Here is a 25,742-nt window from a genome sequence, read left to right as displayed (position 1 = left end):
GACAGTGGTGTTACTCCAGAGTTTTAGAGGGTCCCACATAGTCTGCAGCCTTCTCTAAGAAAAGTTAGGAAGCAAAGTAGAAACGCAGAATTTCCAGAGCCATGCAGTTTTTCTCCGTCTGCAGGCTTCCTTACTCAGGAAAGTGGAGGGAGGGAAAGATGGAAGGTGAACACCAAATTTCACCGTGAAGCCAACGACAGAACAGATGAGAAAGTAGCCGAGCCAGCAGAGGAAGGCTGCCAGCCTGGGAAACAGAGCGGTCAAGGCGAGACCGGTTCCTTGCCAGAGCAACAAGAGAAAGACACGTCTGCCTCCCCCGACTCTGCCAAGAAGAGCTTCGTCTGTAAGGCGTGTGACAAAAGCTTCCATTTCTACTGCCGCCTGAAGGTGCACATGAAGCGCTGCCGGGTGGCCAAGAGCAAACAGGTGCAGTGTAAGGAGTGCAGCGAGACCAAGGATTCTAAGAAGGAGCTGGAAAAACATCAGCTGGAGGCCCATGGTGCAGGAGGAGAGCCCGATGTCCCGAAGAAGAAGAAGAAGAGGCTGCCGGTGACATGTGACCTCTGTGGAAGAGAATTTGCCCATGCCTCAGGTACTTTAAAGAAGGTGAAGTAATTTCAGAGGGTGAGAATTCTGGATATTGTAGTGTGGATTCTAGGCCTTGCCTCTAGCTGTGTGCAGGAAGGGCTATGGATGGGCCTGGGCAACAGCAGACTCCTGCAGGGGCAGGGTAATGTTTTGAGAAAAGCATGAGCTGTAGAATCAGCCCTCCAAGCTTTAATTTTCCCATCTGTTAAATAGGCACCCTGACACCACCCATTTTTTTGAATTGTTATAAAGATTTAAGATAATATAGTTAAACACATACGTACAGTGCCTGCAGTAGAGTTAGTAAATTGTGGCTACTATTATTTATAATAATAACCAGCTATTTAACACCTGACTCTTAGGTTTCCACGTATCACTTATTTCTTGATAATAAACGAGTCACAGAAACCCTGGGGTGTGTAGTCAAAATTGTTTACCCTTGTCCCAGATGTTGGATAAACCCAGTGAAACATAAAAGTGAGTTTTGTTTCGCTGTTTCTGGGTGGTGGATGCTATTTAAGAGAGAGAGGGGAGGGGAAAGATAAACCCAGAACACTTGATGCCTGCCCCAAACAGGAGTGGGACCAAGGTGACCTCTGGAGTGCTGGGCGGTAGGCGGCTGAGCAGCATGGCTGAGTGAGGTCCGAGTGAGCATGGCCTACTGTCCTGTGGTTCATGCTGTGCTTCCTCTTGGGGTCTGGCCTCAGACAGTGCTGTTACGTGTCCTCATGCTGGAGTCCTCACGTTGATGACTGGTGTCCCTCTGGTCCCTGGCATGACTTTCCTAGGCATGCAGTACCACAAACTGACAGAGCACTTTGACGAGAAGCCTTTCTCCTGTGAAGAGTGTGGGGCCAAGTTTGCAGCCAATTCTACCCTGAAGAACCACCTGCGCCTTCACACGGGGGACCGCCCGTTCATGTGCAAGCACTGCCTGATGACCTTCACCCAGGCTTCTGCCCTGGCCTACCACACCAAGAAGAAGCACTCAGAAGGTAAGGCCTGGAGACTTTCTTCATTTTTCCTGCCAACTTTAACGGGTGAACTGCCCAAAAACCCATTTGGAACTAGGCATGACATGTATCTCAAGTAGATTAAAAACAAAAAAACAATGCAAAGTCTTTGTCTGGAGTGATGACGGGAGTACATAGACACACAGGCAGGTAAGATGCTCGTGGTGAGAGTTTGCGAAGAGAGGCTAGCTAAGGTAGGATTGTGACCGTACAGTTGCAGACTTGGCAGAAAGCCAGGAGTTCCTTGGGCTTGGAGGTGGAGTTCAAGCATGAGAAAAACCCTGGCTGAGCACCTGCTATGGGTCAGGCAGCGGCCGTGGCCGAGTGACGAAGCTGGAACTGCTGTGCTCCCAGAGCTGATGGGCCAGGGGTTCCCTGGTGTAGAGACCGATGCAGTGCAGAGCCGTCGGCAGTGGGATAGGGCATAACCCCAGCCAGATGAAGGATGGAGGAGGGGTTTCTAGTCCTGTCAGAGGCGGGGAGGTGCGTGGTCAGTGAGGGCTTCTCGGAGGACTCTCTGCCTTGTTTGTACATTTATGTGTAAGGAAGAGCCCCACCATCGGGCGCCTGGGGGGCTCAGTCAGTGAAGCGTCTGCCTTCGGTTCAGGTCAGGATCCCAGGGTCCTGGGATCGAGCCCCGCATCGGGCTCCCTGCTTGGCAGGAAGCCTGCTTCTCCCTCTCCCTCTGTATGCTCTCTCTCTCAAATAAATAAATAAAATCTTAAAAAAAATAAAATAAAATCCCACCATCATCTCACGTGGATTGTGGTAGGGGCCACCTAACTGGTCTCCTTGCTCTCCTCCTCTCCCTAGATGGTGCTCTTGGGACACAGGCCCCAGTGGTCCTTTTAGTGCTAACCCATATCCTGTCACTCCTCTGCTCAGAACCTTTTTGCAAAGGCTCCTCACCTTACTCGGTGTAAAATCTGAAGGCCTAACGATAGCCCACCAGGCTCCCCGTGACCAGGTCCCCTAAGACCTCCCCTCTTACTCCTCTCCCCGCCCTCACCCCGTTCTCCCCACTGCAGCCTCCTTGCAAGGCTCCAGCCCTGCAGGACACCTGCTTTCTTGTCATCCCTCCTCACCTCCTTCAGGTCTTCATTCATACCTCTTCCCCACGAGTCCTTTCCCAACCACCCCGTGTAAAATCTCAGCCCCAGCTCCAGCTCCCCTGCATTGTTTTCCTCCGTGGGGCTTGTCGTAGGATATATTATCTACTTCATTAATTTCTTGTGTTTCTAGTCAGTCTCCCCCTGTTAGAATGCAAGCTCCATGAGGGTGGAGCTGTTAGTCTCCCCCCCGCCCCCACTTCTGTATAAGTGGAATAGTACCTAGCAAGAGTAGAGCCTCAGGAAACATTTACTGAGTGAATGAATTTCTGCAGCACTATTCCAGGCACCGGGGAGAGTGTAAGTGTACACACCATGGTCCCATGGAGTTTGCATTCCAGTGGGTAAGAGGGACCATAAGCAAACATGTAATATAAGTTCAGACAGTAGTCACTGCATAAAGTAGGGGAAGCAGCAGGGGAACGGCAGGGTTCGCTCTCATCAGAGGCAGCCTCGGAGACGTGAGGCTTGTGTAGGAAACCGAGTGACGTGAGAGCCTACAGATCTAGAAGAGCATCCCAAGTGCAGAGCCCCCTCCCCAAGTGGGAATGAGCCTGACCTGTTAGACATCAAGAAAACTAGAAGGAGCCAAAGCAGAGTAGACAAGGGAAGAGTGGTAAGAGAGAAGGCCAGAGAGGTCACCAGAGGCCAGGTCTTGTAGGGCCTTAGAAACCAGGGTCAGGATTTTGTTGTTGTTGTTTTATTTTGTTCTGTTTTTAGGACTTGGGTTTTTATGCAGAGTGTGCTAGTTTCTATTGCTGCTATAACGGATTACCACACACAGTGGCTGAAATCAATGCAAATGCATTATCTCGCCACTTCAGAGGTTAAAAGGCTAAAAGAGGTTTTAGGAAGAGTCAAAGTTTTGGCGAGTGTGTTCCTTCTGGAAGGTCGGGGGGAGAACTTGTTCCCTGTTTTCCCAGCTTGTGGAGGTCGGTCGTGTGCCTTCCCCGGCTCATGGCCACGCCCCTGCAACCTCTGGGTCCCCTATCGTGCCTCCTCCTTTGACCCTCTTGCTCCCTCCTCCAAAGACCCTGTGATTATGTTGGGCCTGCTGGTATAATCCAGGATAGTCTTCCCATTTCAAGATCCTTAACTTAATCATATCTGCAAAGCCCCATTTGCCGCGTGAGGGGACGTATTCCCAAGTTTCGAGGGGTTAGGACATGGGCATCCTTGGGGGCCATTATTCTACAGCAGGAAGCCATAGGACAGTTGGGAGCAGAAGAGCAGTAGGATGTGAGTTAGGTTTTTTGGAGTTAATTCTGGCCACTCTCAACAGTCTGCTGTAATAAGGCAAGAGTCGTGTTCACAGGGAGGCAGGGCGGGCCATTTGTCCGGTGTGGAGGTGACAGGGCTCTCAGCTGGAGTGTGCTAGGGGCGGTTGTCAGACGTTCAAGTTTGGGGATGTGGTGTTGAAGCGGAAGTGATAGGACCCATGGTGGGCTGCGTGTGGGTGTGCGGGGAGGAGTTAAGGATGGGTGTGAGGTTTCTGGCATGAGCAGCTGAGGACATGGCCCTGCCGTTCACTGCAGCGGAGGAAACCGGAGTGCATGGGGGCTGCTGGCAGGTCGCGGGAGTGCCAGGGACGGAGCCTCAGGAGCTCTGTCTGGGGGACCGGTGACACCTCCAAGCAGAGAAGGACAGTCGTAAGAGGTTGGATGTGTTAAGTCTGCAGTTCTAGGGGAAACTGGGAGCCAGAGATAGAACTGTGGGCGCTATCCGGGTGCAGATGGTATCTGAGCTCTGAGATAAGGTTATCTACAAAGGGAGGATAAAGAAGACCAAGGGCTGAGTCCTGGGCTTCTCAATAATTTCAACTCTTGATTGAAGAAACCCTTTTTTTCCTAACAAAATCTTATTTCAAAGCCCAACATGTGAAAAATGCAAATGACGTTGATTGCTCTAGCTGAAGTAGGCCCTAGGATTTGGGGGATCTGGACCCTCACCTCACTGATTTCTCCACTTCTCTGCTGGCCCAGAAGGGAGTCTGAGGGCACAGCTGGTCTGGTGGTTTCTTACAAATGCCAGTTTTCCAGCCTTGCTCTTTACCTCTATTTCCCAACAGTCTTTGGCAGTCTGGCCATTGTATCCTCATTATGTGTGTGAGAGAATAGAGAAGCCAAATGATTTATAATAACTTTATAGCAAGTCAGCAGGGGGAGGCTTCCCTCTCTGAGTCCCGTCTGTCACCTCTGTGTGCAGGCGCGATTTTGCACAGCGCGTGTGGTGAGGGATCCAGACCCAGGGGTTTCTGGGCATGAGGATATATATTCTGCTTCCTGGGAGTGGAATGAGCTCTTCCATACTTGGGGTGGCCTGGTTAACAGATGGGTGGCCTTGTGTGATGAGAACTCTGTCCTTATTCCTCGGGGAGGGGGGCCACACTGTGCCATCAGCTGTGTGTGAGATGCCATCCGATAGAAGGGCCCAGACCTCTCACCCAGTATGTTACAAATTGCGTGTGGTTCTAACGCCGTCTCCCAGATTATATTCCCCAACACGTGCCTTATAGTGTGATCTTGTGTTAGGGAGGCCATACGTGTTTGGTGCTGTTTCTAATAAGGAAACTCGTGCGTGTTTCCAGGGAAAATGTACGCCTGCCAGTACTGTGACGCTGTGTTCGCCCAGTCCATCGAGCTGTCCCGCCACGTGAGGACCCACACCGGCGACAAGCCGTATGTCTGCAGGGACTGTGGCAAGGGCTTCCGGCAAGCCAACGGCCTGTCCATCCACCTGCACACCTTTCACAGTACGTACGGAGATGGCGGCTGTCAGGCTCTCAGTGCCAGGCCTGGCTCCGAGAAGGCGTGTAACCATCATGACAGACGTTGTCACTCCACCAGAGCCAGGCCCCATTTGGTGCCTTCCCCTCCCCTATTCTCCTTCAAAACTGAGTCCCTCGTTTCTGTTTCTAGAAAAATCCCATTTTAACATGTCATTGTGTAATGTCCGGGCTGTTTCCTTGTCTCCTTTTTAGCCCACCTGCCACTGCTTGGCTGACAAAGGCAAATTATGCTTGAAGGAGAGCCTCAGTAACAGACAGGCCGTAGAGCAACAGAATATTCCCATTAGGTCCACTGAGCGGCTCTTTGCACGCCCCCTCCCTCCCCCGCTCATCTTGGAGTCCTACCCGCCTTCCCCATAGGAGCAGCCAGACGCTGTCTGAGTTAATATCTCCCGTCGTGAGTGGTCCCTGCTCAGGCCTCCCACCTCCCGCCCCGGGAAGCCTACTGCACGGCATTCTGTCCCCTGTGCCCCTGGAGCCACGCAGGTAGTGGGGTCTGCCCCCGCCTGCCTCCCCTTCTACCGGAACTGATACAGACAAAACACACTTCTGGTCAACACACGCACAGGAAGGCAAAGAGAGCTCTGTGCGTCCTCATCCCGGCCTTGGGAAATGGCCAGTGTGGCGTCTGGTGGCCACGTCCCACCTCCCCCAGCAGACTGGTTACAGCGGGAGTGAGCAGCACGGCGCAGCAGGGGGTTAGGAGCTTGGGCGCTGACAGCACACGGGCTGGAGCTGGACCTTGACCCCGCCATTTACTTCCTCAGACCTTAAACAGATTCCTTAACCTTTCCAAGCCCCCTCTGCCCCTTCTGTAAATGAGGAAAAATAATAATGCCACCACCTTGGATTGCTGTGAGAATTAGCAAGGTATCCCATGTAAAGCATGAAGCTCCCTGCCTGACACACAGAAAATGCTCAATAAATGCCAGATAGTATTATTGGTGGTGAAAGCAACCCTCTCAGGTGCCATTTGTCACCATCAAAGCCTGTCTTTCTGGCGTCCCATTCACCCTGCGTATCCTTCTCCCCTTCTTCCCTCCCCACCCCTGTTTCCCACACACCAGTTTCTAGCTGTCAGCAAAAACAGTGCCTCACAAACACGGGCTTTATGTCAACACATTCAAATATATTATCAGCCAGCCAGCAAAGGACGTTGTCAGGGCTCCTATGTGCCCGACAGGGGGCTAGACACTGGGCAGTGCAGGAGGTATATACCGTGCTGCCCCTTTCCCCCAGAGAGTTCACAAGTCCCCGTATCCAGCTGCGGCAGACTCCCAGATGAGTGAGATCTGGCTTAGATCTAGTGCCATAATTTCAGTGTCATTTTGACCTTTTTAAAGGACATTCTGCTCTAGTCTCCTTTTCCTAGTAGCATTACCTGGGAGCCAGGAGAGGGTGGGACTAATAAACTGTCAGGATGAAGAGGAGCCCAAAGACTTCCGTGTCATTGGCAGCAGGCCAGCGGCCAGGCCCCTCTCCTGGACCACTCCTTGCCTGTGTCACAGGACCGCGTCATCGCGGCTGGAGAACTGCTTCACCGTGCCTTCAGAGGCTGTGTAGACTGAGATTTCAAGAGCTCATGTCCACAGGGACACTGGTTAATGACACCAAGTGCTGCCGTGTGTCCAAATTCCAGAATTAATTGGACTCCGTGCACACGTAAGATTGGCTAGTAGGCAAAGGATTGTATTATTAAAACATTCTGCTTTCTGTTGCTTTCAGAAAAAATAAATTGAAGTCTCTTGCCATAGGGATGGCAGATGTATCCTTCATCAGTGCTGGTTCTTATTTTTGAGGCCTCCCTGAAAAGTTGGCGTGTCTAGTTAAGCAGGTGGCTCAGAGCACGGCCTTGGGAGTGAGAGCTGGACTGTCACCCGCTTCAGCCATTTCCCACTTGTGTCACTGGGGGCTCTCTAAGCGTTGCTTTTCCTAATCTCTAAAATAGGATGATAGTAGATCCCACTCATAGGGTTATTGGAAAGATAGAGTGAGTTTATGTTTGTAAGGCACTTAAAACATGCCTGTCATACAGCACTCATTAAACATTGAAAATGTTTGTATTGTTGAATGTAAGGTGAGGAGGAGGGAAGCCTTCTTCCTGTCAGTCAACGCTGACAACAAAGGAAATAGTGAGGCTCTGGGGAGTGTGCTGGAAATCTCTGCGGAAAATGAGAACACTCAGAAATGCCCAGCGCAGGCAGGGGAACAGCAAGGGCAGTACTCCCTGCAAAGTAGTTAAATGGAATTGAACTTGTAGGATGTAATGTGAGGAATGGCGATGAACTACCTGGTGCCACAGAGGGGGTTTAGCACAGAAGCCTCAGAGGAGGCATCCCCCTTCCTGGGACGAGACGAAGGTAGGGGGTGGTCAGGTGATCGCCATGCTCGCGGCTGGTCCTCGGAGTGTGTGGCCGGGCCTGACCTCTGAACAGTCTCGCACCTGGAGCCATGCACAGCAGCTGCATCTCCCTGACGGCTGCCTGTGGTGTTTTTCCCCTCCCTCTCTCCTCACGGACGTCCGTGAAACCAGACATAGAAGATCCGTACGACTGCAAGAAATGCAGGATGAGCTTCCCCACTCTGCAGGACCACCGCAAGCACATCCACGAGGTGCACTCCAAGGAGTACCACCCCTGCCCCACGTGCGGCAAGATCTTCAGCGCCCCCTCCATGCTGGAGCGGCACATGGTGACCCACGTCGGAGGGAAACCCTTCAGCTGTGGGATCTGCAACAAGGCCTACCAGGTGACCGCACGCTCGGCCGGGAGCACCACCTCCCCCCCCGTCCCCCCCCTTCCCCCCCCCCCGTCCCCATCCCCATCCCCAGTCCCCAGCCTATCCTCCCTTACATCTGCCAGGAGTCCCAGAGAGGACGATGTGGCTGCTACCATGAAGGATGCAGCTTGTAATTACTCAGATTCTCTAAGGTGATCTGGTCAGAGTAATGCAGTTGGGAGCTTTATTTTTTTTTTTTTTTTTTTTTTTTTTAAAGATTTTATTTATTTTTATTTGAGAGAGAGAGAATGAGAGAGAGCGAGTACATGAGAGGGGGGAGGGTCAGAGGGAGAAGCAGACTCCCTGCCGAGCAGGGAGCCCGATGCGGGACTCGATCCAGGGACTCCAGGATCATGACCTGAGCCGAAGGCAGTCGCTTAACCAACTGAGCCACCCAGGCGCCCAGTTGGGAGCTTTAATTGGAGCCGAAAATTCCTACACCTCTTCTCTCGGATTTCAGCCCTGTCATGAGCTGAATGCCGCTTTTCCCCTTGGACATTCACACTCTATGGAGCCTATTGACCCCATGTGTCAAGGGATATGAGAGTGACAATGGGCTGTGTAACATTGCCTGGAGTTACCTTGTTTAGCACAATGACTGGGTTGTTGTTGCTGTTTTTAAACTCCTAGGGAAGGGGTCTGCTTTTTCACTGTAGAATTTAGTATGTAATTAAAGGGAAACCCCATATGGAACTAAAAAGAAACCACATATGAGAAGCTCAACTCTAAAACTACAGAGAAAAAAATGGTTCTTGTGACGTCTGTAGGATTTGGATGTAGGGAGAAAAGCCCAGCAGCTGATTTCAGCTCCACAGACATGGAAGAGCTAACTCCACACCTGGTGCTGTGACCACAGAGCTGCGTAAGGCCTTGGCTTGGTCTCTGGGAAAGCCTGGAACTGTAGGGAGAGTGTCCCCGGGCTGCTCTGGAACCCAGGAAGGAGCAGGGACAGCACATGCTTCTGCTCCATCGGGCTTCTCTGCTGCTTCCCGGGGCCTCTGGGAGGCAGTGAGATATAGCTCAGACATGCCAGTTGGAAGGCCAGGGTTTGAATCCTGGGCCTGCTGTTTACTAATGATATGACCTTGGGCAAGTCTTCTAACCCCTGTGTGCCTCAGCTTCCACCTCATTAGAAAGATTCTGATGCCTCGCTCATAGGCTTGTTGTGAGGGGTGAGAGTTTCTGAAGGACCAGGCTGTGCCCTGCCCTGTAGTGGTCTCTCAGTAAATACACAGGTGCCTGGTTCCCCCGAACACCAGCCTTTCCCCTCACGTGAGCACTCAGTGTGACAGGTAGGAGTGTGATTCTAGATCCATAAGCTCATTTGTCTCACGAAGGCCTTGGGACCTCTCCAGCTTGCTGGAACCTTCTAAGACTTAACGTTTGCCATATTCCTTGCAGCAATTGTCTGGTTTGTGGTACCACAATCGGACCCACCACCCTGATGTGTTTGCTGCTCAGAACCATCGATCTTCCAAATTCTCGTCACTCCAGTGCAGCTCCTGTGACAAAACCTTTTCCAACACCATTGAACACAAGAAGCACATCAAGGCAGAGCACGCAGGTGAAATTTGGGTGCCTAGAGACCACGAGTGGGAGCTGATGAGTGGGAGCGGCTCGATGACAGTGTCCTGGGCTCCAGCCCCCAATCCCAGCTTCCGGTGCTGTAGTGTGGTGTGTGTGGCAGTGGCCTTTGTTCTGTGCCGGCACACCTGAAGGAGGCCACGCCGGCCCATCAGTAACAGGGAACAGTAGCTTGAGTGGCAGTGGTTCTCAAACCCAGGGGCCTGGAGCACGGTAAGCTCCTACCAGCCCTGAGGGACACTGGTACGTTGTGGGGCCTGGGACGGGTGGTGGCTCTAGCGGCCGACAGGCTCGGGTGGAAATCCCGACTCCCGCACGGAGCAGCTGCATGACCTTGGCAAGTGACCTCTCTTTCCTGAGCCGGTTTCCTTCTCTTCAGAAAGTTAATACCCACTGTGCCGCTCAGTCTGGGGATAATCACCATGGTCATGAAGCATCTCCTATGCGCAAGGCACCTGCTAAGCATTGGTGGGCGCTTTCTTATTCCATTCTCGTAGCAGCCCTACTTCCATCCAGGCGGCCTGGCTCCAATCTGGCGTTTTCTTTACACTAGACTGCGCTGCTAGCTCATAGCTGTGAGGTTCCTGGCACTTGGCAGACGCTTGCTAAGTGTCGGCCATCACCACCCTCCCCAGCCTGAGAGAGCTGTCCTCTGGTTGGTTCCCACCACTTCTTTCCTTGTGTGCTCCGCAGATATGAAGTTCCACGAATGTGACCAGTGTAAGGAGCTCTTCCCCACGCCAGCATTGCTACAAGTTCACATCAAGTGCCAGCATTCAGGTCAGTGCCCCTCGTGAGATGCTCCTGGCCGGGACTGCCCCGGTGCATCTCGTCTCCACCATCCACAGCTGTGCAGTCCAGGCCAAGTAACCGAACTGACTTGTGCCTCAGTTTCCTCATCTATAAAACGGGGACAATTATAGTGCTTCCTTCCTTATAGGGTAACTGCAAATTGAATACGTTAGTACACAGAAAACACATAAGGCCCGGCACCCGTGAGCATCCCTCTAGCGTGACCTGTGATTATTGTTGCCACTGCCGTGTCTCCTCAAATCTAAAATGCTAGTCTTTCATGAACCATTAAGAAAGAAAAACTGCTGCCAGTTAAACTATAGTTTATTGTCACTTAGAATTTGCAGGTGATTCTAAGTGCTGTTTTGGACTTAATTTGGCATAGATTGTACACACTCTTGTATGGGTACATCAGAAGGAGAATCACCAGATAAATCATGGTGAGCATCCCGCTTCTCAGAGCAGCTTTCACTTCCGACTGTCGAGGCGCGTGTCATCGCACGTGGCGCTGTGATGGGGCACAGGCAGGCCGTGGGTTTGGGTCCCTCGAGCATGACGTGAAACTGGTCTACTTTTGGCGCACTGGGCATGTAGCTGGACATCCACCCCTTACTCATCCCTCCTAAACCCTCCTAAACCATTGGTTCCTGGGAGTTAAAAACGTGCACCACTCCTGTCTCAGGGATGTTCTTCGAAGCCACGGACACACGCCCCACAGGTCTCGGTGTTGCCCTCAGGGCGCCCGTGTGTGTGGTCACTGCTCATTTTACATCCCACTGCCGCCTAGCCCGTAGCCGTCATAAGATGCCATCGAACCCAGGGATGGCAGAGATGTTAAAGCGTGCCTCTTAGACTTGGTGAAGTATGGCGTCCTCAGCATCCTGATCTACAGTTGAGTGAAGAATGGCCTTCAACCAAGGCCAGGTCAGTCTGAAGCTAATCCTGACGAAGCTGTGGTTGCAGAGCCCCTTGCTTGCAGGGGACCTATTCCTGTATTTGTAATGTTGCTTTATTTTTCCTGAAGAGGATCCCCCAAACTGTAGAAGCTTCAGGTCCCACAGAACCCGAATCTGCCTCTGCACCTCGATCCTGGTTGCTCCTTCCTCTCCCCTCTCCCCGCTCTGGTTTGTCTCCGGCGTTCGGTCTAGCCCATCCTTTCTGTCCGCCCTCTTCCAGGGTCCCAGCCGTTCAAGTGCTTGTACTGTACAGCCACCTTCCGCTTCCCGGGAGCGCTGCAGCACCACGTCACCACGGAGCACTTCAAGCAGTCAGAGAGCACCTTCCCCTGTGAGCTCTGCGGGGAGCTCTTCACCGCCCAGGCCCAGCTGGATGGTCACTTGGAATCTGAACACCCAAAGGTGATGGGCTCTGAACCCCAAGCAGCAGCCTCACAGGTGGTGCAGGTGATTCCGGGGCCATCAGATACGAGGGTGCTAACACGGGGTTCCTGAGGCTTCTGTGGAGGCAGCTCTGTCACACCACCCAGCCTTTCTCTTGGGGGCTCCCAGGAGATCCCATTAAGTAATAGCATGACCGAGAGGCCCTTGTAGAGGAGTCTCTCTGGTGGACCTCTTACCAAACAGAACAGAACATTCTAGTCTCCTGGCAAGCACCTGCAAATGGCCCCTGGGTAGAGGGAGCCTGGAACGAGAATTTCCAAAAGCAGAACACCTTTGGTTTGTCCTAATTCACACACTTCCCCCACCTTCTGCGAAACACCGTGGGGTGTGACAGGAGTGGCAGGAAATCTCGGAGAAGGGGGTGAGCTCTCTGTTGGGACCCCCTGCCGCTGAAACACTTTGATAGCTCCTCTAGGCTGGGCACAGGACACTGGGTACATCAGGGCTCCTCACCTTTACCTGGGGGAGAAGCTCGCCTCTCCCTGTCTTCTCCAGAGAGGGTGGGCGGAAAAGGAAAAGAAACGCAGTTCTGTGGATTATCTGTGGATGGACAGGAGCAGTGCTGTTAACTGATTGGACCGCCCCGCTGTCCAGCCCCACAGAGGAGTCCTTGATGAACCATGTTCTCAGGGGCCTCTGCGAGACCAGAGAGCAGGTCAGGTGGGCAGGCTGCAGTGAAGTTCCTGCTGCCATGTCACCCAGAATGGCTCTGCTTTGGTCTTTTTTTTATATATAAGGATTCTTGGTAAGATGTCCTTTGAGGAAAAAGGAAAAAAAAAAGGCTTCCATTCCTAAAGAAAAAGAAAGAAAACCAGTTTGAAAACTACTATCCTAGATGATTTTTGATTAAACATCATAATCCATCTTCTCACCCCTCACAGCACCGTGGGGCTGAACTTGGCTTTCCCCTTCTGTCACTCAGGCCTAGCGCTCTGCTCTCCACTCCTGGCTAGTTGTCAAGGGCCAGGGTGACTGTGCCCTCTGTGGGCTCCCTGGTTTGAAAATATCAAGGGGCACCAAGCTGCCCTGAGTCCCCACAGGTCACAAGCATCAACTTGGAGGTTGGGACGGGAACTGGGTGTACTTCACCATAGACTGGTTCTCCCTGAGCCATCTTGAGCAGGTGACACAGATTTGGAAGGGGTCTGTGTGGCCTTTGGAGAAGGGCTGCCCGCTGGGGAGGCCGAATGAGGGAGTTGATAGAAGTCACATTTCCTCCACTCGTTCCTGCTCCTAAGTTCTATAATGATGTAGCCTCCAAGGAAGGCTCTTCTTCACCTGAGGGCCAGAGACACCACCTTTGGCCAGCCAAGGCTGCTGATAAATCCTTCCATTTCTGTGGTGAGGCCTGAGACTAACCACTTTCAGTAGCCTTCCTTTCACATGGTGCTTACCTCTGCAGTGTGATCCTCAAGACAGGAAAACCCAGTGTAAGAAACTGAGCCGGTATTCACTGGTGTGTAATCATAGAGTCCGGGCACCCTGAGATGGCGTACTGAGCTAAATTATAGCAATTTAGCACACAGAGTTATTTAAATTGTTTGCTTGCCTTCTCTTTTGCATCACCTGTGTTAGACTTGCCTCTTCCCATTAGGCGCATGTAATTGCTCTCCTCAGGTGAAAACATAAATATCATCATTACAGCATGAGACAAAAACCACGTAAATTCTGGGGAGCTCCCTGTGGACACTGCCTAGACAGCCTCACGGTCTTTCCCTTTCAGGTGATCCAAACCCCAGAGCCGGTGGCCCCGACAGAGCAGGTGATCACTTTGGAGGAGACCCAGCTTGCTGGGTCACAGGTGTTTGTGACGTTGCCAGATTCGCAGACATCTCAGTCCAGCTCTGAGCTTGTGGCCGTGACCGTGGAGGATTTGCTAGATGGTACTGTGACCCTGATCTGTGGCGAGGCCAAGTGAGTGGCCGATCATCCCATGGAGGGTCCTGCGTTTGCAGCAGAGCGAGCGTTCCGCGGCTTGCCGTTGGCCCTCAGTCCCTGGCTGTCCTGAGTAGCGAGCATCTCAGCCTGCACCAGCCAGAGCACTCTCACTTTGTTCTCACAGAACCAACGGTGTTGGGGTCCTGGGCACGGACACCACTGCCCTCCCCAGGGGACAGGCCTACTTCCCACAGGCCTGCTGCTGTGGCCTCTGATGAGCAGTGGGATGGGAGCTGGTGACCGGGGCACTGGAGAGGTGCCGCAGGCCGGCGGCCTTCACTGTGCAGCATGGCGGGTAGAGGTGGGCCTGCAGCCCACAGACTGGGCCTTCCAATGGTGCTGGTGCCTCCTGGCCGTTTAGAAGTGAGAGAAAAGCACCAACACACCATCCAGAGACCCCCCGGCTGGAGCACACTTGGCTCCTTCCTCACTCTGTCATCTTCCCATCCGCTTGGGTGGCCTGGCCCTCTCCTGGTGGCAGGACAGGGAGCAGCGTGTTCACACAGGCCGAGTCCCAGCTCATCAGTACAGTTAGCCCTTGCCCAAACCAAGCCTTGCAGGGTTTCTGCGGGATGCGCTCCCTGTGGGGCCGTCCAGCTGCAGACAATCCCTGCCCTTCCAGAATCTTCTCCGTGGTGTTCTGTACCCGAGGGCTGTCCCCGCAGCCTTCCGTGTTCTCCTCAGAGCCGAGACTGTCTTCCCCTCGCTCCAGAGCCTGTGGAGGGCTCACGAACCAGCGCCGGGTGCCGGGGTGCCCCGGCTCCTCCCCCTGCCACGGTCTCCCTGCCTTGTGAGCGGCCTGCTGTCCAGTTCCTCCAGGCAGCGCCTGTTACTGCGGGCTAGTGATCCTTTGGCGTCAGAATTTCACAAAGCTTTTTTATCTTCAGTTCCTAAAATATAATCTGATAATTAATGGTTTGTGGAATCCATTATGAAGTGCAATTAGATGGATGTAGGTTCCTGCCGTTCGGAGGGAATGACTAGCATTTATCTTCCTTTCCTCGATGCCGGAAAGTCGAAGTCTGCTAGTGCAGTGTTCACACACCGGGCAGGGCTGCCGGCCACCTGGTGCGGCGTCACCCCTGGCAGAGCGTGACTACATCACTCACCCTCCAGCTGTGGGCTGGCAGGGGACAAGCCCACGCCTTCTTTCCAAGCGCATTTCACGTCACCAGGTACAAGCAGGGGCAAGGGGTCAATTTGGGACACAGTCAGGACTTCCACTGCCTCCGCACGCTGCTGGTAGGACAGAAGGCAGGGCCCCGCCACTGCCTGCCGTGGCCGCCGTGGCCGCCGAGGCCGCCGTGGCCGTGCGCCAGCAGCGAGTTCCAGCGCGGGCCTGCGCACGCAGGCAGCTAACTCCTCCCACCTCCAGTCGTGTCCTCATTTTGATTTGCAAGTCACTTGAGCTTGTCGGCTCAGGGAATCTTCCCATTCTGGAGTAAATGAAGTTTTCAAAGGCAAGTCCTCAGAAGCCGAAACCTGACCAGAAGATGGTGCTCAAACCTTGAAGACGTGGCCTCCACACGAAGCCCTCCCTGCTCCTGCCACGGCTGGCTCTTCTTCAGCTGGTGCGGTCCCGGGAGCTGTCAGAGCAGGAGAGCTCTTGATCTGCAAGTGGCAGAATGGCACCGAATCTCCCGTTGGCACCAGCTGAAGCCCTCTGAAAGGGACTGGAGTGGCCCAGCCCAGCAGACAAGGATGCTGGTCCGCCGTGGTGGTTGGGGGTTGCGGCGTCATCAGAATTTCTGCTTGCCGAAAAATAACTGAATTGCTGAGGGCCCGTGGGGGAAAGTGATTTTTCTTTTTCAGAAGCCTTGTGATGAAAGAAAGCTGTAAGTTTTTAAACCAAGTTTCAGATCCTTTCAAGTACCGAGAACTCCTTGCTTGGGTTTCCGTCGGAGCCCCCGATGGTGGCAGGGCACGCTTTCCTTCAGAATCGCGGGCCCCGCAGCTCGCTCGCTGTGCGGGGCGCACACAGAGAGGTGGGCGCTGTCGTGGATGCGCGCTCACCTACCCCGTGGCACACGCGGCAGGACGCACGGACGCTGTGCTGCCTCCGGTCAGGAATGAGGAAAGGTGCGTCCTGAACTTAGCCTTTGCTCTGAGTGGACCTCCGCAAGGGCCTGCCTTGGTGGCGATTTTTGTAGTGTGACTCCCTAGAGATGCCCAAGCGTGGACTTTATTGTAGGAAGACTTTTCCTAGCTCTGCTTGGCCATTTTGTTCTTTCCTCCCACTGCTGCCCGAGAGACCTTCTGAATGTCTGCCACAGAGGACATTGTCATCGTGCTCTCCTCGGTCCCCCTCACTTGCTTTCTCATGGCAGAGGTGTCTCTGCCTCGTTGCCATGGGTGCGTCCTGGTGGCCTCCAGGCTGAACCTGGGGGCATTTGTGGTGGTGTGGAGGAGCCTGTGGGCTCCTTGGAACCCCTGCCCGAATATGTCCATTGGGACCCCAGACTTTCTGTGCTCCCAGAGCTCATGAAGCAGCTGGTGAGGAGAGACAGGCAGTCAGATTCCAAGCTGGAGTCTAAATCTGTGGGAGTAATGGGGATCGCTTAGGGAACAGGATTTGCCATCCCAGGTAAGTGAGGCGACAGGTAGGAGATTCAAGAGCAGGGGTTGCCAGAGGAACATGGGACTGTCCCAAGGACATGACAGCACCTGGCCACAGGGGCAGCAGAGGGTGGAGGCAAAGGCAAAGCTCCTGCTTCTGTAATAAAGCCTGTCTCTTCTGTCTCAGAAGCTTTGTGTTTAGAAAACGTGGAGCCCAGCAAGTGCCAAGGACTGCGCTGTGAATCCTGGGTTCCCCTGGTGATCCAAGGCTTCTCTGTGGGAGCGCCCTGACTCTCCCCTCTCCCCGACCACCGGCATCAGCCTCATCCCTCAGGGAAGAGCTCTGATGGTCAGGTGCTGAGGGACAAAACGGGGTCTAGTCTGACAGGTGAATGGGGGGGAAGGTCCCCTTCTCTCCTGGTTTAAGTAAGTCAGGATACTCTCAGAATCAAGAAGAAAGATGAGAGGGGCCCTAAGAGTTTCTCACCCCAGGTGATGTCACGGTCACCACAGGCTGATGACATATTAATGAAATGGGAGGGCTGTGCCTTTAAATCTCATGTGCCCGAGATCTTTGAATTGCCTAAGGGATGGAAGAAACTGCTAACCTCGCATAGAACAGTTCTAGGGGATAAGGAGTGTTTGTATTAAATCGGGGCTAGAAAGCGGGACAATGATGGAGAAATGGCTGAGATGCTTTAATTATTTCTCCCAAAGAAAGAACAGCAGCCTCAGCCCCCTCCACTTGGTCCAGTATTTCCCAGGGACCCTTGAGAGGTAGGGAAAAAATGGGAGTAACAGTAAGATTTGGGGTTGAAGAAGGTATCAGAGGCAAACTGATGATTGTTTTGTTGCCATGGAAAACCTTGGGGTTGTAGGACTTGGGCCAGAAGCTCAAAACACAGCCAGAGCTCAGAAACTTCCTGCATGTACAGCTGTGCCTATAAGGACGAGAGAAGCTGCCTGTGCTCTGGGATCACGCTGTTGAGAAAAACGATCCCCTGGGCTAATTCACATTGTGTCCAGATCATGGAATGTTCGTCGTTTCTCTTCCCAAGGCCAGCCACACCTCCCACGACGGTCAGGACAACCAGCCCGCACCTGATGCTGTGTAAATTAAATTACGAACCATTATTTTCATTTAACTTTTGCACTATTCTATATAAATAAAATATGTACTTTGAAAAAGTTGTGCTGCATGAGTTTCAAACAGACTGTAATGAGACCTGTTTCCTCTTTGGTTCCGGCCAGGGGCACAGCCTTGACCAGGGACTCCTAGGGGCTCTTGTACCTTCAGGCCAGGCCAGCATGGCGGGTGGAGGGGATGCTGTCCTGTCAGGGGAGGCTCTTCCTGAGAGCCCGCTTGCCCCAGGGAGCAAGTGTGGTGCGGTGTCTCGGAGGCGGGCGTGGGTGTGCAGCCTGGGCATATCCGCGCTGTGCCACTTGCTGACTGCGTGGCCTTGGGGGAGACACCCTCCCAGCCCCCTCCTCGCAGCTGCCATCTGTAATGGGGGACAGTGCCGCACAGAACGGTACGGGGAATTCCAAGGCTGGCTTCAATGAACTTAGTGTTGAGACTGTAATTGTTGGCTACGTCTTTCATGTGGCGGTCGGCCATTCCCCGAGATTGCTGGTGCTGAGTGGTGTCCATTTCTGCACCTTCGCGTTTCTCTTCTCCCTCCCTCCCTCTCCCTCCCCCCTCCCTCCCTCCCTCCCTCCCTCTCTCTCTCTCTTGCTCTCTCTCGCTCTCTCTCTCGCTCTCTCGCTCTCTCTTGCTCTCTCTCTCTGAACCCTCGGGGGACCTTATAACACCCACCACTTTTCATTTATCTCTGGCATCTCAACTGCCCCAGAGCACAAAGTGCTGAGCAGATGAGTATAACATAAGCAGAAACCTTTTGTGGTAAATAGCTGAAAACATCACGTTGCTGGCAGCCAACGAGGCAACAGAGAGGCAGCCCACGGGCGGGATGCACATCATTTCTGCAGGAAGAATCCGCGTGAAAGACAAGGGGAGGCACGTCCCAGCTGTTCTGTCTGCTAGTCCTCTAAGGTCGGGTCAGCCCCGAAGCCGGGGCAAGCAGGGGTGAGGCGGCTCTGTGCTCGAGTCTCCCAGGACCGCCCTGGAGTGGCACAAGTGGACCCTTGTCCAGAGCCCACAGGGCCTTTATGAAGGAGTACCCCTGCCTACGCGGTGTCTGGAGACAGGCTGGAGCACTCCGTTGTATTGGGAGCAATAACCCTTACGGTGTCCTAGGCAGCCTTGGATAATTGTAACACACCGCGGGGCTCCAGCCATGAAGGTGAAAGTGTGAAGAGGTGGGAAGTGGGCCGAGTGATCCCTTGGCAGTCCCATTATCCCTGGGCCTGGGGGGCTGCTGTAGGAGGCTAGATGGCGCAGGGGGAAGGGCATGGACTAACTAGATGGATGACCTTGGCCAAGGCCTTTCTGAACTCCTAACGGCATATAGATGCTTTGGAAATGATGTCTGTTACTGTTTCCAGCACTTCTAAAGAGCCTGGGGGGAGAGGGCAGAGAAGGGCAAGAAGGAGTAGGCCCAACATATCCCTAAGTTGGAGGGCCTGGAATAGAGTGCCGGGGTGCCCAAGACCAAGGTAAGACTCACCTCTCTGAGCCATACTACAGTAGTCCCAGGGCCCCTGTCCCAGACCCAAGTGAACGTGGTGGGGGGGGACAAGAGGAGGACCGGACGTCCCGGCTTGGAGCAGCACAGCTGAGGGGTCTATTCTGAGTACAGGGGCAGCCTCTGAAGGTCAGCTGGGAGCACATGCAGTAAGAACTAGGGAGTGGAAACATGCAGTACATGATGGTGTCTGGCCTTCCCACCCTGCCTCTGGAGTGTTCTCTTCAGTGTTCATCTTCCCTTCCATGTGTGCTTGGGGATGTGTCTGCCTCCATGTGAACTTGTCCTAGACTAAGGGGCCTCACCCTTCATTGGGAAATAGCCCAGAACTCAGGGCTTCACTAGAAGAGAGGGTCTAGGTTCATTGCTTCTTGTGAACATTCTTGAGGCTTTATTCTTGTGCATCTGTCCCACCTTCTGCCCTGTCACCCGGCGCTACCAGAGCATAGGCCCCATGCCCACTAAGGCACTTGTATCTGCTCTGCACACTTGGTGCACCAGACAGCACGCTCAGGTGCTTAGTAGATGTTGCTGCTCGTCTCTCCTGCCCTCACAGCCTTCAGGGAGAAACCAACTTCCCCATGTCACCCCTGCCAGCGAGGCTGTTCCCCAGGCTACCTGTGGGCTGCTCTATCAGAACATCCCCCTTTCTTTGTCCTCCGAGGAGAGACTAGCAGAAGGTGGAGAGCAGCTAGCCAGGCCCAGAGCTCCCCAGCTGCTGATCAAACACCACTCCTGCTGGCCCTTCCTGCACGGGTTCCCCCAGCGTAGGCCAGAAACAGCTGATCAAACACACCAGGACAAGGTCAGTCCAGGGACCCACAGTCCCCTCCAGGGGAGATTTCATAGACCTGCCATCAGGACGGTCTGATAAAAATGGGCAGGGGGTGGGGAAGGGGGCCCACGGGGCTGGCACAGGACCAAACAGCTTTTCATTCCTTTTAAGGTTGAAACCTCTACGCTCCACACAGGGTCCAGAGCAAAGCCAGCATGCGCAGACGCCAGGGCTAGCCCTGCCTGTGAGCCCGGGGACCTGAGGTAAAATAAGGAACAGGGTAGCCGTGCACACACGCATGACGGGGTGAGCGATGTCAGGCAGGAGCTAGTGTGGGTTTGGGAGCATAGGATTATTAGATTGTCACAGGGTGACTTAAGATCCTCCTTCACTAAACTGTGACCCCTTCAAGGGCAAGTGCTGTGCGTCATCCTGTTAACACACACACACAGTGAGCCGGGCACATCAGGTTCTGATTGCCCAGGTCTGTTGTCCCTGAAGTTCTGGAGTCTCTGAGGTCCTGTTGTGTGCCCAGTCCCGTGCTAGATGCTGTAGAGGTTGGGTTGTCTGGGCTGAGATGGGGTGTGGTTCCTGCTCCCAGGGACTGATCATCTTGTTGGCCAGGCAAAGATTATTTATGAGAAATAAGAACGAAAAACATCATGCAGGTCCAGACCAAGACCTGAAGGACCTATAAATGCTGTGTTTCTTGATTGCTTGCTCTTTCTTTTTTTTTTTTTTTGGTTGTCTTTTTCATTGGGATGGTTAATATTTTTTAGAAATAGTCTCATAATAAGTCACGTCTGTTAGGTGCTTAGTGTATGTTGCACATGGGGCAGAGATCCTTGTGTAGTTCTTCCTTCACCGGCACCGTGACGCAGCTGCAGTTCTCCTGGGTTACAGACGAGGAGACCCACAGCAGGGAAGTCACGTGACGAGTGACAGAGCCAGGGAGCTGCGATTTGAACACGAGCAGTCTGACTCCAGAGCTTGCTCTTAAACACCGTGCTGCATCCCAGCAGTTCTTGCTTAATACCTAGTCAGCTAGAAAAGATCTAGTCAGCGGTGGTTCCCAGTCCTTAGCAGCCTGGTCTGTCACGCCTGGACTGTTGTCACAGGACCTAGCAAGGCTCCCTGTCTGCTCTGTCCTTGCCCTTCCCCTCCATCCATCCTACCTGAGACGGCAGTCAGACCTAAACCTCTGCTTCTATCTGCTAGAGGTGTGGTATCCTGGAGCAACAAGTCATGTCTTTTTGCCTTGGCTTCGGGACCAGATGGTTTGTTCACCAGTCCTCAGTCCAGACTCTGCCCTGGAGAGCAGAAGGAGAGCCGCCGGAGCTGCCCAAGCCCCCGCAGGGCCAGCGGAGGCCCACACAGCCTGGCGCGGGTGTGCAAGGGTGGTTCCTCCACGCACACAGCTCTGGAAAGCATCTTGGCCTCTCTGACTTCCCCACCTCTCCCCTAGTCCTGGCCTCCTAAAAGGAAAATGTTTTCCAGACAGCAGCCATGTCATTGGAGAGGATCTGATTAGAAGCCAAGATGAAATGCAGTGGTTCAGAGCCACCCTTTCGAGGTATTCAGATCCGAATTCAAATCCCTGCCCTGTCCCTTGTTAGATGTGTGACTTTGGGTACAGTAAGCTTCTCTTTACCTTGATTCTTTTTTTGTCTGTAAATGGAGGTTATAAAAACTCTCACAGTAATTGTGGAGATTAAACGTAATGCATATAAGACCTTGGTATAGGTCATGGCATGTAGCAAGTGCTCAATAGAAAATACCACTCACTCCAAAAGGGGGCCCAGAGCTCTAGGGTGGTCCCTGCCCCAGTGCAGAGACCCCATGGGTACCTCTGAAGCTCAGATCAGGGAGGTTTCTGGGTGGGGGAGGCAGATGAAAAACAGGCCAAGCTGGACAGAGTCCTAGGAGAGCAGGACCTCCTCAGCCGCCTCTCTGTGCCCCATTTCCCTGGCAAAACCAGGGGTAGCGCTGGGGTCGGAGGATGCCGAGGAGCCGGGCTCCTTAGACTGCATCCTACCGCACCGCAGCGCCACCTAGAGCAAAGTCCTGCAGCCCAAGGCACGTGCCACAGATGCAGGCCGCCTTCTTGGATCCGACCACACCCTGAGGTCCTGGCCGTGTGGCCCCAGTGGAGTTGGCGTCTTGTTGTGGCATCCGCAGAACAGGTTGTCTTGGTCCATCTGGTGCCTCCATTTCTGCTCCAACCTGGTGTGCTGGCTCAGAGCAGGAGGGCTCTCAGGCAGGCGGAGCACAGAGGAGACAAGGTCACAAACGCTTGGCCCAGCTTGGCCTCCCTCTTTTTAGTACGGCAACGGTAATCCCACAATGCCTACTTATTCTTGGGCTATTTTCAAGTCATTACTGAGCCCCACAGCAACATGAAAGTTTAGGTATCTTCATTATTACCCCTTTTACAGTGAAGGAATTCGGAGGCAGCCGCCTCTGTGGACGTAAGGGTCCTCAGCTAGTGAGGAAGTAGACACCAGCTGTAGGCTCTTCCCATTCTACGTGCTGTCCTTTTGTCACCATGCTCCTCATATTTCAGAGCATTTTGAATCATTTACTCGCTTGACTCTGGCAGCAATGCTCTGAGGCTAAAAGAACATGAATTATTATTTTGCCAATGAAGAAATTGAGGTTCCAGGAGGCGACATCACTCGGTCACCCAGTAAGTCGGTAGCAGAACTGCAATCAGAGCAGCTGGACCCAGCATTACATCCACTTTGCAAGAAAAAGCACTACTTAGGCCCGGTGAGTAGGGGGACACGGGGCTCAGCCAGAGTCCTCGTGGCAGGGGTGGGCCGAGCCCTCCGGTTTGTTGGCCTCAGCCTCGGGCCAGGCTGTGTGCATCATCCCCAATGCAGGTATCACATCTCCGTCCGGGTCGTCAGACGAGTGCTGCCCGGTCCCAGTAGGATTCTCTGTGGTGAGGGAAATGCTCTGTTCTGCACTGTCTGGTGTAGGAATCACTAGTCAGATGCGGCTTGGAGCACCTGGAATGTGGCTAGTGTGCCTGAGAAACCGAATTTTAAATTTTAATTTAAATAGTCACCTGTGGCTAATGGCTGTCATGCTGGGTGAGAGTCCTACGGGGAGTGGCCGAACCCAGATTCAGGCCCAACCCTGTCAGTCCCCAAAGCCTGTGACATTTCCACGGGTGCCCGGTGCCGGGGGGGACAGGCACTTGAGCGGTAAATGGCGGCTGCGAGGTCAAGAGTGCCTGCTCTCATTCACTAGGGCTAGCCCTTGCGTGATGCCCCTGCGGCGAGCACCAGCCCCGTCCTGTGCCTCCTCCGTCTTCATCCTCATCGTCGTCCACATCAGGGGCTCCACCTCCACTATGGATGCTGAGACTCTACAGTGACATTCCTTTTAGCCCATTTTATGGGTGAGTACATCAGAGCTCAACAGGGTTGAGGAACTTGTCCAAGATGACCCAGCATTTGCTAGAAGGGTCTCACTGGTAAAATACCTAGTTCTTGCTCCTCTTTGTCACCAGCTCCAGACCAGAGCTAACCTGAAACAAGGTGCCACAGGGCAGCCAGGTAACCCTCTCCCTTCCGCATCTTTGAGAGGACACCATTACACCGAGCGTGCTGCCCCCGGGGGCCAACCTCGTCCACATAGAGTGAGCGGCCGGGGCCCATCGTGCGCCCGGGGCAGGCTCACCCTCTGTGTCTGTGGCATTCTGATGACTATGTACTAGGAGGTACTTGCCTCAATTAAGCACTTTTTTTTAAAGCATACCATAAATTTACATGCGACTTTTGTTTATCTTGGAACTAACAAGATTTGTGGCAACGCATCAGCACGTTTGTAACGGAAGCCTTGGGAAAGCGAAATGCGTTGTCACCCACGAGCCGCGCGTGACATTGGACGAGTCTCTCCAGCAGCCCCCGCCCAGTGACTGGATTGGACAACCTCTAAGGGCCCCTCTCCAGTGGTCTGGGATCCCCTACATAGCCCTGGTCGTGGAGAAGTCAGGGTTCTGGGCCCGGCTCTGCCACTGTCACGTGGTGCGACTTGTCGCTGAGCCTCGGTTTCCTCGTCAGCGGTGGCGGTGGCCCTGCAGAGAGCTGCGCGCACTGAGCCCAGCCCGGGGCTGCCACCCGGTAGGCATGCAGTGAGGGCCCTCGGCAGCACAGGACCCCAGCTGTACCTCAAGTGGGAGCGGAAACACGTCCTCTTTGGGCCAAAATGCTGGCCCCGGTGCGGAGAAGGGCACCAAAGAGCCTCCCGTGGCAGCTTCTGCGCAGTACAGGCCTGCCTGCTGTCACTTAGTGAGGCTGAGGGGACTGTGCCCGCCCCCGGCACGGCTGGGAGGAGGGACAGGGACCGGTAACAGAAGCATCTGGGCTGGAAGAGGGAAGCTTTCCAGAGCTGGGGGGAGGGGCTGGCCCAGGAGGAGAGGGGGACACAGGGACAGTGGCTCTGCCCTCCCGGCGAGCCCCGGTCTGAAGCAAGCCTAGAGCTCACGGTAGCCCCACGGCCCGGGAGTCAGAGGGTCAGATGCCAACCTGAGTGTTCTGGCTTCGGGCAGGCCGCTTGGCCTCGCTGAGCCCTCTTTTCCTTCCCTGTGAAATGGGGAGGGGGACAGTCCTTGCCTCTCCCTCGGGATTATAAATTAACATGTGGTGCCGGGCACAGAGGGGACTCAGTGAGTGGTTATTCCTCGCTTCCCTGGGCCTGACCCTAGAAAGGGCAGCCGTTGCAGGGGGAGGCTCTGCTTTGTAGTCTGGACTGTGGCGGCCGCAGGGCAACAGCGAGGAGGGAGTCCGGGCTTGCTCTACCCTGACTGCTGACGCTGTGGCTTCAGCACTAACAGGGAGAGTCAAGGCCTGAGGCCCGGTGTTTCTATGCCCCGAGTCATCCAGGTCAGGCCTACCTGGCCGATGAGCAAGCCCACAACCCTGGCTTTGTGGGGGCGCCCTCACCCTCCACTTGGCAGGCCTGAGGAGATAGGATCCTCCAGATACCATGAGCTGCCCCCTATTTCCTGGTCAGAAGCTTCCCCACAAGCCTTCCTAGGGGCTCAGACCCAGGCTGGCAGGGGGACATGAAAGGGCTTCAAGGTTCCCGGCATGGGGCTGCGTGTACCCCAGCCAAGCACGTGTACACAGGGCCAAACTTAGCTCCTGGCCTTCCTCTTCCCCCAACCCAGCCACGTCCCCTGCCACACTTTTCCCACCCACCTTCTCTGCGTCCTTCAAGGCCCATCCCAAATATCGCCCACTCGAGAAAGTTGCCCCCAGTCTCGCCAGCCAGAGTGTCTTCTGGACTTCTCTTGTGTTACCTTGTGTGACCTACAATACTGAGCATGTGGTAATCTCTGTTTTTTTTTTTTTTTTTTTGCCTTTTTTTGTGGTAAAATATACATAACAAAAAAATTTTCCATTTTAGCCATTTTTAAGCGTAAATTTCCATGGCATTGAGTACATTCACACTGTTGTGCAACCATCACCACCATCCATCTCCAGAACTTTCTCATCATTTCATATCGAAACCCTACCCACTAAACATGTTCATCACCCCTGAAAGAAGCCCCAAATCTGTTAGTATCACTCCCACCGCCCCCCTTCTCCCAGGCCCTGGAAACCACTCTATTCCCCCTCTCTATGAATCCATCTGGGTTCCTCACAGAAGTGGGGTTATACGGTATTTGTCTGTGTTCATGTCTTAACCCTCCACAGAGCCCTGGGCCTCTGGTGAGTGACTGAGTACAAAGGGCACATGAAAAGGCCAAAGAACAAAGATCATG

At 53.8% G+C, this 25,742-nt stretch overlaps 1 protein-coding gene across 7 annotated transcripts in view; it reads left to right on the top strand.

Annotated features, from left to right (window-relative positions):
* The window catches only part of ZBTB40 (zinc finger and BTB domain containing 40), a 75,661-nt gene extending 57,927 nt beyond the window's left edge, over positions 1-17,734 (top strand). For 4 of the 7 annotated variants that reach the window (XM_078073675.1, XM_036093095.2, XM_036093096.2 and 1 more), the window contains 8 exons: positions 125-592; positions 1,377-1,583; positions 5,298-5,462; positions 8,032-8,246; positions 9,678-9,840; positions 10,554-10,640; positions 11,829-12,055; positions 13,776-17,734. In XM_078073675.1, the coding sequence (XP_077929801.1) occupies positions 125-592; positions 1,377-1,583; positions 5,298-5,462; positions 8,032-8,246; positions 9,678-9,840; positions 10,554-10,640; positions 11,829-12,055; positions 13,776-13,970 (1,727 nt within the window). In that variant the 3' untranslated portion in view covers positions 13,971-17,734. Of the gene's footprint in view, positions 1-124; positions 593-1,376; positions 1,584-5,297; positions 5,463-8,031; positions 8,247-9,677; positions 9,841-10,553; positions 10,641-11,439; positions 12,056-13,775 lie in introns of those variants that run through there. The other 3 variants (XR_004917661.2, XM_036093099.2, XM_078073674.1) reach the window with 3 other exon arrangements.
* The last annotated feature ends 8,008 nt before the right edge of the window (positions 17,735-25,742 follow it).

The sequence above is a fragment of the Halichoerus grypus genome, chromosome 5, assembly GCF_964656455.1.
Source record: "Halichoerus grypus chromosome 5, mHalGry1.hap1.1, whole genome shotgun sequence".
Classification (NCBI taxonomy): domain Eukaryota; kingdom Metazoa; phylum Chordata; class Mammalia; order Carnivora; family Phocidae; genus Halichoerus; species Halichoerus grypus.
This window is presented reverse-complemented; position numbering and strand designations above follow the sequence as displayed.